The 18,320-nt window shown below is 34.6% G+C and overlaps 1 protein-coding gene across 1 annotated transcript in view; it reads left to right on the top strand.

Moving 5' to 3' along the window:
• Positions 1-7,888: 7,888 nt before the first annotated feature.
• Positions 7,889-18,320, top strand: part of LOC147066309 (dynein axonemal heavy chain 7-like) — a 145,475-nt gene continuing 135,043 nt past the window's right edge. Inside the window, exons 1-3 of the mRNA XM_085956032.1 lie at positions 7,889-8,052; positions 17,355-17,417; positions 17,629-17,833. Of these exons, the coding sequence (XP_085812158.1) occupies positions 17,363-17,417; positions 17,629-17,833 (260 nt within the window). The 5' untranslated portion in view covers positions 7,889-8,052; positions 17,355-17,362. The remainder of the gene's footprint in view (positions 8,053-17,354; positions 17,418-17,628; positions 17,834-18,320) is intronic.

The raw sequence follows: 18,320 nt of genomic DNA, 5'->3' as shown, positions 1-18,320 counted from the left end.
AAACAGATAACCAAAGTTACAGTGCTGCCAGTTTCTGAATATACAAATTTTCTTTCATTTCACTACAATCAAATAATACCTCCGAGATATATAACATTTATTATAACTTTTTTTTAAAACATTGTGAGTTACTACTAACTACTACTATTTATTGAGTATAAGAACACGAAAAAATTAATTTTGATATAGTATTATGCCAAAATTGGACTTACAGACCTACAAACTTATCTCGGAGAATGAAATGAGGGCGATTCTATAGCAGTGTTGCCATATTTTGAAAGTGGAATTATAGTACAGAGCCTCCAAAATTATAGTATTTAGGGATTAAAATATATAGTACGCGTTGTCATCTGTTGAAAATGTATAGGTTTTTTGTTTCTCAGAAAAAAAATTAACGGAGAATTTAGTAGAATGTGTTAAAACTGTTGGAATTTCAACTCACCGAAAGTTTTCGGGTGACGTTAGCTAGCTGTGTCATAAAGTAGGAGTAGCTGGCGCGATTTGGCGGCAAATTTTGACAGTTCTGTCATAATTTTCTAAGTTCGTTCGATAAGAAGTATATTATTTTTGTTGCGTATTCTTTTGCTACTCATATTATATAATTACGAATATTGTGAAGTGTCAACTAGGTACCGCAAACAATATTTATTGTGTGTTGTTAATATGTCTGTACCAAATTAATATATTATATTATTCAAAACCAATAAGTAAATTGTTTTGGTGATTGAATAAAACATATTACATAAATTTAATTTATATAACCCTGATTTAAATAAAACAATACGTATGTATTTTATCTTAATTAAATTTTATTAAAACAACAATTAGTATACTATGAATAATTTATTCAAAATAAAAGAATCTGAACATATATTTACACAAACAATAAATTGTAATCATAATAAATCTAACAAAGTAAAAATATTCGTAGATCAATCGTTCGTTCAAGTATACCCTACTTAAAACTAATTTAACACATGGTACCCCTGTGTATGATCTCGGGGAACATAACCTCCATAGTTTTTGACACTTGATCTGCCACAGACAATAACTGTACGTATATGGGCACGTCTGTTGACAGTTCGACAGATTTAAATGGGGTAGTTAAACTGATCTGTGGTGTGTCCACTAACGTACAGTTATTGAACAGTTATTGTCTGTGCCATGTTCAAACTGCTACGAAAACTGTCCGTCTATGGCCGCCTAATCAAAGATAGAATTGCAATAAGAAATTCAGCATTTTATGGTAGAGTGAATGAATATTTATAATGAAGTGAAAGTTGGAATCCTAATTGAGTTGAATTATTCATTTATTAAAAAAATATTTTTAAAATCTCAGATAGTTTTTTCCTTAGTGATAATCAACTGAACTGTACATTACAATATTTTTTCTTATTAATGGCATGCTAGGTGTACCCAACAGGTAGAATGTGTCCCCCATTTCCATTCTAATTCAACGCTTCAGACACTCACACGAACAACACTCACAAGTTTTTTCCACATGGGATTTTTAATGCAGCGAGTCTATGGTCAAGTTGTTTCGAAACCAAAACATTGATAGGTTATTTTGTTTACTTACATAGGTACTGTTACTTGCAATTTTACACAATTGTTTATAATACAAATAATGATGGTTAATACTTCTAATAAATACTTTTTTTAGGCTTGTAACACGTATACATATTGTTATCATATGCATATTGTTTTTCAATTTGTGTATGAGTCAGAGTATGAACCTAATAGGTTGAGCAAGTGGCTGACATCCATTTCTCGTAAAAATAAAATTTGTTAATACAAACCTCCACTCTGTGAAGACTAGGGAATCCAATCCCTTACAGACTTACAGACTTACAGACCTACAAACTTATCTGGGAGAATGAAATGAGGGCGATTCTATAGCAGTGTTGCCATATTTTGAAAGTGGAATTATAGTACAGAGCCTCCAAAATTATAGTATTTAGGGATTAAAATATATAGTACGCGTTGTCATCTGTTGAAAATGTATAGGTTTTTTGTTTCTCAGAAAAAAAATTAACGGAGAATTTAGTAGAATGTGTAAATATTTCACCGCGGGCCGCAGGTTCCCGATTTTTCATAGTCGGCTAGTTTTTTTTAGGAAAAATATTTCGCCGCGGGCCGCAGATTTCCAAATTTTCGAAGACGACTCGATTGCGAAATGGCAAATGCAAAATTATAGTACTTTTATATTAAATTATAGTACTGAGATATCCCGAGTTCCGGTCTAGCTCAGAACTGTATCGAACTCAGGATTCACAAAAATTAATTAAATAGATTTGGGTTAAATGAAAAGTCTTTGTCTTTTTTTTTTGTTATAAGCACGTGGCTTTATATTTTCAGTGATTTTTCTTTGGTACACACGTATATGCTAATAATTAAAACAATAGTTTATTTTTAGCGCGGAGTACACAAATTCAACTTGCGTCCGCTCGCAACACGTGTTTATTCCGACTGCCTTTAAATAAAAGAAAAAAATCTCACTTGACAATTGAGTGAGTGGTACAGTCGCTACAAAAGGAACTTTCATACTAACTCTCTTCCACTCATACATCTTTCACGCCCATCTCTTTCAAACTTAAAAAACAAAATCTTACATATTATTACAAACTATTTCTTTTTATCCAGATAGCCAAGTGATACGTCATAAGCCTTTCATATTTTGTTAATTGACTATGTGACCAAGCTGCACGCTTAGGCCTACAAAACTTTATACCGGCTCCCCATTGAAGACGGTAATTCCAGGAGTATGTCAGTACGATATTCAAAATTATAGTATTTTGGGCGTACTATACCTATTTTATATCGTACATAGTACGCGGACCAAAATTATATTACAAATACTATAATTATAGTCAAAGTGGAATTATAGTACAAAGCCTCCAAAATTATAGTATTTGGGGGGGAAATATAGTACGCGTTGTCATCTGTTGAAAATGTTTTTTGTTTCTCAGAAAAATAATAACGGAAAATTTGAGAAACTCCGAGACCCCTTTTTATTTAGGTAGGTAGGTACCTCTTCCGACCAAAAATGCTTACCGAAAAAATTCAAGAAATTTCATTTTAAACCAGTCAAGAGATTTTTTTACGTTTTTTGAGCAATTTTTTCCCAAGTTCTCCAAATCTTCTTATATTGCGAAATTATAGTACTTTGCACCAATTTATCGAACAGAAATATCTAAATTTTAGTACTTTTAACAATTTTCTTCCGATATTCAAAATCATAGTATTTTGGGCGTAGGTTCTATACCTGTTTTATATCGTACATAGTACGCGAACAACATTATAGTACAAATACTATAATTCAGTGTTCAGATGGCAAAACCTGATATGTGCACTTTTGTTAATTGTGCAGGAGAGCTGTTTTAAATTTAGAGATTGTTTGAATCTTTCTGGTGAATATGTCTTTTGAAAATAATATAATGTAACGATGTATTCGAAATGAGTTTTAGATTTAGAATAAGTATTTCAAAGTTTTGATTCTCCACGTTTGGTAGAAAAAAAGATTTTTGAGATTTTCCAAGTTATCATGTTTTGTCATCTTATGTTCCAATATGTTATAATTATATTGTAAGATAAACTAACATGATATGTGAGGTAATTGAATAATAAAACTTTAAAAAATAGCTTAAAAATATATATGTTTAATGCTTGACATTAATTAAAAATGTTACATAGGTACATATTGATACAGACATTGGCATCAAATATTTTCAGAGGGTTGGAAAAATAATTCCTAATGAGAATTTGCCGTTTCATGAAATAATATGAATTCAATATTAGGTATGTTCTTACAGGTAGATATAAAGAAACGATTAAATCACTATACTTATATTTTTTTTAAATTTTAATCCTTAACAATATCAGCTTCTACGTCTACATTGCCCTCAAGTTCATTGCCATCTAATATTTAACAACTTCAACTTGAACTTATTACCTTCTTTATCTTATTTGCGATGAATTTGTGAATTTGTAAGTAGTTTGAAAAAGCAAAAAAAGTATTTTGGGACATCACTTCAAACGGCTTCCGATCTCTGGCCACTCTTACAAATTGGAATCAATCCCGAAGTACCATATTTTTTTAAGTTCTTGTCGTCAACTTTTTTTTGCTATCTCTATTCTTGAACGGTCACTATCACATTCGAGTCTAGGTATGACAGGATAGAAGATGCCACATTAAAATTTCTGTTCTGTCCATCTGCAGTATCTGAGTATGTGACAATGTGTTTGATTTCAGGTGAAAGATTCATGATTTTCTTTAATACACATGATGCGATGTCATTAGAACCTCTCCACCAGTTGACTCGTGCCACATTATAACCTTCGGAGAATTTTTGAGAAGAACATTCACTAATAGTTAAATTGTACACAAACAATAATCTTTTATAGTACACAATATTTGTGGATAATAGCAGACATGGTCGAACCTGTTGTAAACAACTATAACTAGTTGGTTTGATCTTTCCTCAGCTGTAGTTTTATCTCCTGATTTACTGTAATAACCTGTATGTGCATCAATGAAATGTGCATTGTGTTGTTTGGAGATTTCATTCCTTGCCTCTTTGATAGATATATAACGTATACATGACGTAATATATCCATTGCCTTATGTATTATGTATTTAAAGTTATTATAAATAAGGTTTATTGAATTTGAAACCCGTTTTGTTAAATACATCATAATATGCAGTTTTCACACTTCCATTTTCCAACTTCATTGTTTTATATTCACCATTACATAATTTTAATATTTAAATGACTTGGTAAGCACATTTAAATAGGAATATCTTCACAGGAGTAGTGGCTCTCGTGTTTTGGACGTTTTCTTATAAATGCCTCGATCTGGACTCGTTCATCAACCAATTTGTTTTTTTTTGTGGATGTCTTCCTCTTAAATTTTGTCCATGAAAGCCAGCTGCTGGCGATGAATTTGTCAGAATGAATTATTTCTGTAGTATCTATTAATTCAGCACCACTAACTGACGTTTGAGGATCAGATTAGACGATTTTTTTCTGGACAATTAATTCTTACACCGACTTCCAGATCATTATTTGCACCTGATGGTATAGAGAGAGAGAGGTATTTTTAAAACTACGTTATCTATGAGAGTATTCCTCTAGTAGATTTATTAGGGTTTCTTTATTCTGCTGGTTCGTCGTTAGTTCCAACCATCATGTCATCTTAGTCATCTTATAATACCTACCATGATGTTAGCAAACAAAATGTCGGACGGCAAAATCGCTGTATTGGCAGATATAATGTTTTGTCATATTATACATTTCACTCAAACCTTGGAAACGAAAGATGGCAAAATGAGATATTTTGCTTTATAAGCTTCTGTCAACTTTCGAAAATCAACATTTTGGAGATATAACAAAATGACAACACTCATAACTCCAATACTAGTGGGTCTACGATATATTCAGTAAATAGATTTTTTATATTCAGTAAATAGAACCAAGAATTCAGTAAATAGATTTTTGTTTGCTTCAATATATCTGGCGTAGAAATCATTTAAAAGTGGAGACATGGCGAACTTTTTTTTGTCATTTTTATTTCCTAAGCTCCATTTTTTATGAATGCCTTCGCTTTGTCGTTTTCCTTCAGTGAATGCATTAGTGGTCCTTAGATTGATTTATTCACTCATTTTTTTTTTAATTTCAACCAAATAAACAACTTCAACAACAAAATTATCGTTCCTAAACAAGTTTGCCTTAAATTCCAACATTTTGATTAATTTGACCCATTTATTTCATTTTTTTTACGAGATAGCCATTGCGCTTCACAACAGTATAAAAGTGAGGGATTATAAAATTAGTCTTCATATTTACAGAAAAGTTTGCAAACAACCTTTTATAGGACTGTTTTTTGTGTAGTTTATAACTAGCGGCCGTTTTATAAACTATGCATTTGCAAACTGCAAACCTGTGGCTACATTAATTGTGTTAAACTTTTCGCGCCTCCCTTTGCAACACTCCACGCCTCCCAGTTTGGAAATCGCTGTGTTAAGTAATTAACTTCACCTATTTTAGACATGGGATTATTTTTTTGCTTCTCACGGATTATTTTGGCTTTTTTTTTCTTCTATTGGCAACTTTTTTTCCGATTTCTCAAAATTATAGTATTTTGGGCGTACTATACCTGTTTTATAATGTACATAGTACGCAGACGAAAATTATAGTACAGATACTATAATTATAGTGCGGTTGGCAACACTGTTAGGGCACCAAAGTTGGTTAGTGTCGCAGGACAGGCTCTTTCCTTAACATAATATAGTAAACACAGTATTAATTTTTTTCTTCCTTTTATCTGCCGATCAAAAGCAATGTATGATTTTTTTAAGATTCATGAACTAGAACGCAATTTTTCCGAGGTCGAACAAGGGTTTCACAGACCGGAACCGTGCTCCAATTCATTTCGAGCCCTAAAACAATTCTATAATTTATTTGTGTATTTTCAGCCGACAGTTTTTTTATAATGAGATGAGATTTTATAATGGGTAATGAAAAGCATGCTATTGACAAATTAAAATAAATTAGATAAGTACATAGGTTCATAATTTATAATAAATCACTAGGTTAAAAGTTAGTAGGTTGACAATAATGATAACAAAGGAAAATATTGTATGTACTACGAAGTTTCGATCATAATTAATTATATAACATAATTTTTTTTTATATCGGAAGCAATGTCATTGATCGAAAGTATTGTACCTAATTTATTATTCAAACTAATAAATTATCTACAGAAATATGGTCAGGCTTAATTCAAAATGATCGTTGTGTGCATCTATACATACTACATAGTTAAATTTAGGTACAATGTAACCCAGTGGCGCACCCAGGATTTAATATTGGGGGGGGGGGGGCAAGGAGGAGAATGTAAATTAGTCCCATAGGATCTTTTTCTTCTTCACAGCCTAATTTCTCGTTTATCGGTCTTTTGTCGATTGCACTCGGTGTACCTACAGCAGTGTCTCCACATCCTGCAACGGCCCCCAGGCTAGGATATTTGGCGGCCCCCCTACCTACCGCTAAGATTAAAGGCAGTGTGAAACACTACATTAACGTTCTTCAAACTGTGTTTCAGTTCAAATTAAGGGTACTTACACAGTGAATTATTGGCGATTTTTAATACATCTACTTTAATAAACATAATAATAAAAAAATATATTGCACAATTATATAAGTAATTGAAAATGTTCATGGTCATGAAGCATAATTTTTTACTATTAAAGCTAATTTATGATGTGTATTTATCTCACTTATCTGGTCAACCCAACACGCCGGGCGCCCAGGCTAGAGCTCTGTCAGCCCTCTCCAGCCATGACCTACACCACTCCGGAATTCGGGTGGACACCGAGAATTTTTTGACAGTTCCATTAGGGATTGTGTTTCTAAAAAGACCTGACATTACTTAGTGTTTCTAAATTTTTGTGTTAGAAATTAAAATCTAAGAAATTTTTCTAAAAAGGGTGCTGGAGAATTATTACAAATCATTTTTTTGCCGTGTTTTTATTTGTCTAAGCCCAAGGGTATAGTTTATTGGCTTTCAATTTCAATGTTTAAAATCATTCTGATAATTTTCATTTTTGGGGGGTGCCAGGGCCCCTTGCCCCCCCCCCCCCCCCCTGGGTGCACCACTGATGTAACCGTCAGATTTTCTTTTATGGGGAAAATATTTTACTTGTTTTCAACGGATGGTCTAGTAAAGTTGACATTTTGAATTTGTCGGCTAACAAGATGCGCATGCGCAAAAAGTCATTGCATTTCTCTATCCAATAGGATAACGCAAATGTTTCAAAATATTATGACTATTGACCAATCAAGTAACGACTCTTTTGTTATTGTTTCGTTTGAAGAAACTTCATGCCAGTGCAATTCATGCTGATTGCAGGAGCGAGATTTATTTCGTACGTCAAAACTTTATAAAATAATAGTGATCGCTGGTGAATTATAATAATTTAGTTGTGATATTTCGTGTTTGTGCAGTGTGCTTGTCTGGATTACTTATTAAATTGCAAAAGGATACCGTGTAGTAAGTTTTTCTTATTTCTAGCAAACGTGTTTATTCATAATTCCTGCACAGATTTCATTTGTTCGCACCGTTGGTTGAGATCAGCTCGTTTCTTTTGTTTATTTTTCGGCCAGTTTTCGACAATCAATTTGAATTTTTAGGCTTGGACAAATAAAAACACGGCAAAAAAATGATTTTAATTTCTAACATAAAAATTTCGAAACACTAATGTCGGGTTTTTTTAGAAACCCAATCCTAATGGAACTGTCAAAAAAATCTCAGTGTCCACCCGAATTCCAGAGTGGTGTAGGTCTTGGCTGGGGAGGGCTGACAGGGCTCTAGCCTGGGGGCCCGGCGTGTCGGGTTAACCAGATAAGTGAGATAAACACATCATAAATTAGCTTTAATAGTAAAAGTCGCCTGCAGCGCTATTATACTTCATGGCCAGGAACATTTTAGATTATAATATAATTGTGCAATATATTTTTCTGAGTATTATGTGTCGATACTTGACAGCTCCATTATTAAAGTAAATGTATTAAAAATCGCCAATAATTTACTGTATAAGTAACTACCCTTAATTTGAACTAAAAAACAATTTTAAAAACGTTAATGTAGTATTTCACACTGCCTTTAATCTTAGCGGTAGGTAGGGGGCCCGCCAAATATCCTACCATGGGGGCCCGTTTCAGGATGTGGGGGCCATGGTGTAGGTATACCGAGTGCAATAGATAAAAGACCGATAAACGAGAAATTAGGCTGTGTTGTGTTGAGTAGGTTTGTGTATAAGTTAAATGCACTAATACTTTTTTTGTCCATATTCAACTAATATTTTTGAACCTCAATATTAACAAACCAAAAATCGACGATAAACATTCGGCGTAAAGAACTACTACACCCACTAGTCGGTGGTAGTGTAAATCAAAAGAACATTTTTTACAGTGGAATGCTGCATAAATATTGTAGCTCTCTAGACCAAGCGGGTAGCACAGCCGATAATAGTTGAGTAATGTTTTAGCATACTAGGCGCACATGTCCAGCATGATCGCTGTTGGTCACTTCCAATCCGCCAGTCGCTGATGACACGCTCAGCGGTTACCTCTGGTATGCCTCTCCTCCTTCATTCATACATTCTCCTCCTTGGGATCCCCCAATATTAAATCCTGTGTGCGCCACTGTTATCAAAACACGATGCCAATGCATTTTTTTAAATGCTTTTAGCCATCTTTAAGTAGAATTGAATTCATTTTCAGTTAATTCTGTTTTGTATGAAAAGTTATTTCGGAAGAAATCCGTAATCCAATCCACTATTATTGGTTGCTAGGGGTCTGGGGTCCTAGCAACTAAATTATTAATATATACGTGCGTTACTATGGAAATCAAAATGACATTTCAGTATTATTTCTATCAAGTACAAATTTTTTTGATCGTTTAAGCTAGCTAGTCAAATTTATATGATTCAACAGAAAATTTAAAAACGTCGTAGGTATATAAAAAGTTCTTTTTATATTGTAATTATTGTATATATTTTGCAAACGTTGTAGGAATTGTGGTAATAACTTTTATCATAATATTATCTTGAACGCCGCTTCAGAATCTTGCGATGATACTTACTTAACTTTAATTGTACATTCAGTGACGTCCCTAGACAAAATGCCGCACCTAGGCAGCGCTAAAATGCCACTCCATTTTTTATACAGTATTTTTTGTCATCATTTCATGACTCCAATATCTAAGAAATATGTTGTATGGATACATTACTAACAACAAATATAAGTAGTTACCACTAAAACATACAAAATTAAATTTAAACACAAAACATAATATAATTTAGACATTTACCCAAATCACCAGAGCTGAGGTCTTATTTGTTTGATATTTCTGACACATTTGGTTTGTACCATTCAGCAATACACAGATTGATTATTTTCACAGAATTTTTACTATGCTATCACGTACCTACAATCAGTGGCGCACCTAGGATTTATTATTGAGGGGGGGCCGAAGGAGGAGAATGGAAATTAGTCCCATATGCTCTTTTTCTTCTTCATATAAATATTTTTACATAATTTCACAATACACGGCGATATATTTGTACAGTTTTTCCTAGTTTTTATTAAATTGGAGGCATAGTGGCGGTAACCGTTGAGCGTGTCATCAGCGACTGGCGGATTGGAAGTGACTAGCGACCATGCTGGACATGTGTATCTAGTATACTTAAACAGTACTTAAATAATATCGGCTGTGCTACCCGCTTGGTCTAGAGCAGTGTTTCCCAAAGTGTGGTACGCATACCCCCTGGGATACGGGAAGAGTTTGGTGGGGGTACGCGCTGCACCGGGTTATGGCTACGCCTGGTGCAACAAGCATTAATACAACATCCATGCTAGAAGGTTTATCGCATGCGGAAGAAAAGCAATTGTTGGAATTATTAGCTTCAGACGGATTCTTGCAAAATAAATATAAGGAGTGTACTTAAACATCATTTAGGTTGCAAATGCAACATGTGTATCCAGTTTTAACAGAGAAATTCCTGAAATACATGCCTTTTTCAACTTCATATGTATGTGAAGCTGCTTTTTCAGCATTTGTAGACATTAAGTCAAAAAAAGGAACAGCCTTTGGGTGTGGAGCCGCATCTCAGATTAAAATTAATAACCAGGGAACCAAATTATGATGATCTGTCGTTTCAACATAAATAATTTCATCCTTCTCATGGTTTATAATGAATGTTATTTTTTATAATATAACTTTTATTTATATTTTATTATGAATGAATTTTATTTTTCGTTTATTATTATTTTGTTTATGTACTACAAAAGGAATATATTTTGATTGTTATTAAAGTACTTATATGCATTTTTCTTTGACGAGGAGTACTCAGTGTTACGAAAATTATAGAAGGGGTACACAGATGTCGAAAGTTTTGGGAACACTGGTCTAGAGAGCTTTAATATTTATGCCGAATTCCACCGAAAAAAATGTTCTTTTGATTTACACCACCACCGTAGTAGGTGTAGTCGTTCTTTTCGCCGAATGTTTATCGCAGATTTTTGGTTTTTTAATATTGAGGTTTCAACATATTAATTGAAAATGGACAAAAAAAGTATTATTGCTTTTAAATTATACACAACCTACTCAATACAACACAGCCTAATATCTCGTTTATCGGTCTTTTGTCTATTGCAATCGGTGTACCTACACCATGGCCCCCACATCATGAAACGGGCCCTCAGGCTAGGGCAGTGGTCGGCAAACTGCGGCTCTTTGGCCCCTTGAGTGCGGGTCTGCCACAGATGCTCTCTTCCATATTTGACATGGCTACAAATAAGAAGCAAAGAAAATGGAAGAGGATAACCGTAAATGTAATGTTGAATAGACCGAGACTTCGCGTTTATTCAAAACTTAAATGACTTTCCGACCTTTATTTATGTGTCGGGAAAAATTAGCGCATTCAAATTTAGAGAGATACTACAACTAAAAACTCGTAATTTTGCGCTAAATATTCTGTCGATGATGCAAGGAAGAAAGCAGCTGAGGAGAAGAGCCAAGAAAAATAAAGTTCTGTATTTAATTAGGTACTGAATAAAATCTTTCAACAATGTTAATATTGCAAGTTTTGTGGTTAGTAACAAGATTTCCAAGAGAGGAAATCAAGAGTAAATTGAGAAATCGATTTATTGATGAGAACCTGGAATCGTGCTTAAAATTAAATCAACAACATACGAACCTGACTTACCCAAACTTTACAAGGAGATGCAAGGCCATTATTCACATTGAGTTTGTCAGTCATTGCCATGATTCAATTTTATGGATACCTGACTTACAATTTAATTTTTATTAATAAATAAGATCATTATTACGTATGATATTCAGTTTTATTCAGTGTACCTACCTATAATTTAATTAGGACTTAAAACGTTAACTAAAGTCTATTAAGTAAATTAGCAGTGTACCTACTTACTACCTACGCATATAATTTCAGTTTAAGAAATTTGGCTCTCAAAAGAAATATCAATCGTTGTACTGTTGATATTTGGCTCTATTGACTAGGGCTAGGGTATTTGACGGACCCCCTATCCACCGCTTAGATTAAAGACAGTGTGAAACACTACATTAACGTTTTTCAAATTGTGTTTTAGTTCAAATTGAGGGTACTTATACAGTGAATTATTGGCGATTTTCAATACATCTACTTTGATAATGGAGCTGTCGAGTATCGACACATAATAATCTGAAAATATATTGGACAATTATATAATTTAAAATGTTCATAGTCATGAAGTGTAATAGCGCCGCAGGCGACTTTTTTTACTATTAAAGATAATTTATGATGTGTGTTTATCTCACTTATCTGGTCAACCCGACACGCCGGCCCCCCACAGCCCGGGCCCCCAGGCTAGAGCCCTGTCAACCCTCCCTAGCCATCACCTATACCACTCCAGAATTCGGGTGGACACCGAGAATTTCATTAGGGAACGGGTTTCTAAAAAAACCTGACATCAGTGTTTCGAAATTTTTGTGTTAGAAATGAAAATCTAAGAAATTTTACTAAAAAGGGTGCTGGAGAATTACAAATCATTTTTCGCCGTGTTGTTTGTATAAGCCCAATGTATAGTTTATTAGCTTTCGATTTCAATGTGTAAAATCATTCTGATGATTTTCATATTTTGGGGGGGGGAAGGCCCCCTGGCCCCCCCATGGGTGCGCTACTGCCTACAATACAATGCGTAAAAATAATAATTTTAGCTATTTTTATATACACCAAAATGATTATCGTCGATTTGCCGCCCTTCGAGTAACTGCCGCCCCCAAGCGACGCTCAATCTGTCTACCCCACGGGACGTCACTGTGTACTAACTATAATAAGTACTACTCTAGATTTTATAGTAAGGTACATCATGAGATTTTATAATTATTTTTTTATGAAAACAGTTTATTCCACGTAGACAATTATAATAAATACCCTTTTTGGTAATTGTGCCGCAGAGGTGGCCATGAGCTTTTATATTTTTTTTTACGTAAACAGTTTATTTCATGTAGACCAGCGGTTTTCAAACTGGGTCCGCGAAAAACAAACGCATATTCAACTATTTATATTTTTATAATTAATATAACATTTCTTGGGTATTGTAAGCAATGCTTGGTTTCAAACTTTGGATAAGCTAAAATCCCCAAATATTATTGGTACACACTGTACTATTCATCGCCAAGCCTTACTGGTGAAAACCCTGCTGACGAATTGAAAAATGTTCTCAGCCATGTGACTACGTGACTACAGCAATAAACTTCATTAAATCAAACGCACTTAACTCCCGTCTGTTTTCTGAGTTAAGTATGCAAAGAAAGCGATTCCGAATTTCAAATACTCTTGTTGCACACACATGTGAGGTGGCTTTTGGTGAGAGTTTTCATACTACATAAAGAAATTCAGCACCTTTTGAAAGATACCAAACGAGACACGCACGCAAAATTCTCCGATGTTCGTTTTCTTATTTCACTGTCATTTTTGGTAGATATATTTGAATCTGTGAATTCTATCAACCTGGTGCTGCAAGGAAAAGATATCACTGCTCATTGTTACGAAAAATTGACAGCTTTCAAAATGAAGCTCGAACTATGGATTGTAAAGTTAGAGAATAAGGATTTTGCCCCATTTCCACAGCTGAACACATGTTGATGAAAATGAGCTTGACGTCGATGGCGATGTCCTTGAGGTGATGAAACATGAAATTTCTTACTATTTTCCTGACCTACGAGAATTTGAAAAATACCATCGTTTTATCAATAACCCATTTGTAGTCTCCATTAGTGATCTGGCTTCGGAGGACAATTTAATTCAGAAACAGCTTATTGGTTTGATAAATGATTGGGGTGCAAAACATGTTTTCCGTGAAACGTGTTGTAGTGATTTTTGGATTGAAATGGCATAGTCCTATCCTGATGTTGCAAAGATGGCTCTAAAAGTGCTGATTCTATTCGCAATCACCTATGAGTGTGGGACGGCTTTTTCTACACTACTTAGGACTATCAAGACAAAATCTCAAAATAGATTATATGCGACGATTTTCTTTTTTTTATTAAACCCTTGCCATCGAACGATTTTTAAAGGGACCACCACGCAGGAAATTTTCGAAAGTTTGAGAACCGTTGATGTAGACAATTATAATAAATACCATTTTGTCAGCGCATCGGCTTTTCGATCCAATAATCGTTAATTCAAAATTTGAAATTTTCATACATTTTTATGCACCATTATCACAAGCAAAGTAATATTAGGTTGCGGTAGGTTATATTAGGTTAGGTTAAGTTAGGTTAGGTTTGGTTTGGTCTAAAAAGAAAGTTGTAAAATCTCATGGCCACCCTTACACCGAATGTGTCAAATTGCGTATTACATGAAATCGGCTAAATTTTGCCTAATTCACGAAAAATGCGAGCCCGTTGCCTTATTCATGAATTAGGCAAAATATCTGCCGAGTTCGTGAATTCGGCAGGGTATGGAATTCTTAAACTGTCAACATGATAGAAAAATTAAATTTAATACGGATGGTTTTATTAGTTATAATTGGACATAATATAATATTATCATCAGCCGGGGTCAATCCACTGCTGGATGAAGGCCTTCCCAAGCTTCTTCCAACTCTCTCGGTCCTGTGTCGTTCGCCGCCACGTATTTCCGCCGAACTTTACCAGTTCGTCAATCCAGCGGCTTTTAGGGCTACCCTGTGGCCGTTTTGTGCCCCTTGGGTACCACTGGATGACAGCAACACCCCACGCTTAAGGCATAATGGTAGGTCACTCTTGAAGATACTATTCAGACGTCCGAAAGCACTCCATCCTAGCTTTGTTCTTCGAGCAATTTCATCGTGCATGCTTCCGTCTATGGGCACCTGCTGTCCGAGATAGACGTAGCTGCTGACTTGCTCGAGTTGGGAGCCATTAATACAGATAATCGCAGGGTCCGAAAAACAGTTCCTCATCACTTTTGTCTTTGAGACGTTTATCTTTAGGCCGACCGTTTGACTGACATCCGCGAGTTCTTGCATTCTACCTTGGAGGTCTTTCGGGCCTTGTGAGAGTATAACAATATCATCTGCAAAGCGCAGGTGACTGAGGTGCTCCCCATTGATTGGAATACCTTTTTCCTCCCAATCAAGTTTCCTAAATAAGTCCTCAAGAGTAGCGGTGAATAGTTTGGGTGAAATTGTATCACCTTGCCGGACACCTTTGTTAATGGGGAATTTACACGACCATTTGTGGAGTTTCACGCATGCTGTGGCATCACTGTATATACTGTTCCATATGTTTATGTAGCGTCTGGAAATTCCTTGGTTGCTAAGGGCGTCTAAAATTGAGAATTTTTTGATGGAATCAAACGCCTTTTCATAGTCTATGATAATATAATATAACATGAAATAATATAATATTATTATTATTATTATTAGGTTAGGTTAGGTTTTGTAATTCTGAATTCAACTGAATGTCCATTTTGAGGTTAGCTAACAACTGTCAACAAACTATCAAATCATACTATCACAAACAAACAAACAAATCGACCATTACCAGATACTCAAGCAAGAATCAAATCTATATTTTTATATAATCAATGACATTTGACACATTTGGTTGGTTTGATTAGTTGCAAAAAATGCCACTTTCTATTTTGACCAATGCATGAGCATTTGACATATTTGGTTTTTTTGCAAAAAACACCACCGGAGTGCCACTATGTAATTTGCCCAATACATGAACTAGGCAGAAAAATTACTGCCGAATTCACGCAGTTGGCAGGTATTTTGCCTAATTGCGAAGAGGTCAGAGGGATTACTGCCTTTGATTCCACACATACCTTGTGCCCGTACTTGGTGGTTACCGAGTACTCGCTCATACTGCGAGTGCGATTTGTAAAACACTCGATATTTTGTTTTTCAAATAACCATGCGAAAACCCCACGTACAGAGATGTATGAGGTATCGATCGATTTGTCTCCGAAAGATCTTTCATATCAGTTCACAAATCGCATCGTGAGTGTCGTCATGGCTGAGCAAACCGAGTCACAAGGTTGCGCCTGTTCATTAACCGCATCCGTGTACCATGTATTGTATTATTACAAAATAAATTTATTGAGAGAAAGGTTTAACTTATCCAGCTAATCGTATTCTTAAGATGTCTATATTATTATATATTTATTAAGATAAAATTATTCTAAGGTAACGAACCCCTTATGTCATGTAGCTGTAGTCTTGATACGATCGTCCCTGATCGGACCTAATTAAGTTTACAAATTTTCGGCCCGATCGGACATAGGGATCGTGAGCAATAGGGGTGCATATTTTGTATGAAATTCTGCGGCTTTCCACGGTATCGCGTGAACGAGATGTCGCCATGTGCGAGCGAGATAGCATCCGCAATACCGATTTGGGAACGCCGCTCTCAGAGTCGTCCTCTTCTCAGATCGCAGACTCGATTCCCGCGTAATTAGATTGTATTAATTTAATTGTTATGAAAATTAAGAGATTGCGATTGATTTTACATTATGAAACTATTACTGACATCTTAAGAATACGTTCTTACTTTAGTGCTATAGAATTAATTATAATTATGTTATGTCTACAATTCATATTTAACGCACGTCCGTATTCTCGTTTTAATATTCATCAGGTACATTATATTCTAAATTTATTATTTTACAATTTACAATAATATATTATATTTATATTACATGAAACAATGCCTAACTAAAGTTATTGAGGTTTTTATGTTAATTGGTCTTTATATCTTATTATTATTTTTACCGATACCTTAATCAATTACCTGTATATACATGGCCCTTATGACCGACTTATTGCATCTATAGCTCACCTTGAGGGGTCGTTAGATCTGTCAAGCTAAACTGCAGGACTCTGTACATATTTATTAATTTAAGCTTTGCCAAGGGGTGTGTATCTTTAATCTAGTGGTGGGTTTGACTATTAAGGTCAGATTGAAATGGTTACGTCTTCTACTACTCCACCTGGGGAGCACTCACAAAGGACTGTAATTTCTGTTTGTGTCATTAGGTTAGGTTAGGTTTGGTCTAAAAAGAAAGTTATAAAATTTCATGACATCGTCTGCGACACATTTACCCAATTAATGTGACATTTTTGTGACAGATGACTGCTAATACGTACTACAAATTCGTTTTTAAGAACGATTCAGACAATGAAATCATGTGTTTGGATTAAAAACTAAAGTTTCTATTAAAATTGTACCATCTAATTTCTCTATATCTACACATTTCATTATTCATACCTAAAATTTTCTATAATGGTGATATTTTTCAGGCGATAAAATGTTTCACAAAAGAATGTTTAATAAAATACAACCCAAGAAACGAAAATCTACAGGTAACTCTTTTTTTTCTATGATGTTTTCTGATAGGTATGTTTTTGAGGTTTTTTATAATGATGTATTTTCAATATTAAGAATCTAATAATTCTTATATTATCTTGTATAGTTATATGCAATATCTTCCTATTGACAAAAATTAGTTGTTGCAAGTCCTTGGATGGGGATTCCAGCTCGTAAATAAGTAAATAAAACAACAAATCATTTCAGTAATGCAGTCATATACCAAATTACGCAAGGCCCGAGAAGAATTCCGAGAGAAACTCTTGAATCTGATTGTCCACAATGAGCTTCCCGAAGAAAAGGATGAGATTCCTTCGGCTCACGAGAGACAAGTCTTGCGCTATTATTACTATTTGAAACACGGCATGGAAAATGTGCATTTTGCACCTTTGGATAAGAAAATTCTGATCAGGTAAGTTGGAAGTGAATTAAACAATAGTTAATAAGAGAGATCAGTACGTATTAGACGATTTCAACATAGTTTGAGGAATCCTGTGGAAAGCGTAACATTTAAGACCATACTATAAATCCTGAGATCATGTGTTGAAACGTTATGCAATAGGCTTTTTAAGGAAATCGTGACTCGATAGCCAACTCATTTGAAGTCATTTACTCGTCTGGATCTCAATTACTCATGAAAAGTGGGATATGTCCATAAATTTTATGCGTTTAAACTTTTGCTTTTTGGGAAACACTGCACTAGACCGAAGAATAGCTGAGAAATTCTTGCAAGTAGAGGTGAGTATCAGAGTGAACTCTGCAGCTTAATGGGGAGTCCTTGGAATCAGCAACGAGGAAGGCCCACTGAGAAAATTAGACTCTATTATCAATTTTTATATTCTTTAGATTAACATACGCATTCCATCTGAATTGAGACATAAATTCACTCAAACAAGATT

Source organism: Rhyacophila brunnea, unplaced genomic scaffold (assembly GCF_057557595.1).
Source record: "Rhyacophila brunnea isolate RB1 unplaced genomic scaffold, BYU_Rbru_1.0 scaffold_5, whole genome shotgun sequence".
Classification (NCBI taxonomy): Eukaryota; Metazoa; Arthropoda; class Insecta; order Trichoptera; family Rhyacophilidae; genus Rhyacophila; species Rhyacophila brunnea.
Note: the sequence above shows the minus strand (reverse complement) of the source record. Positions and strands in the feature narration are given on the sequence as shown.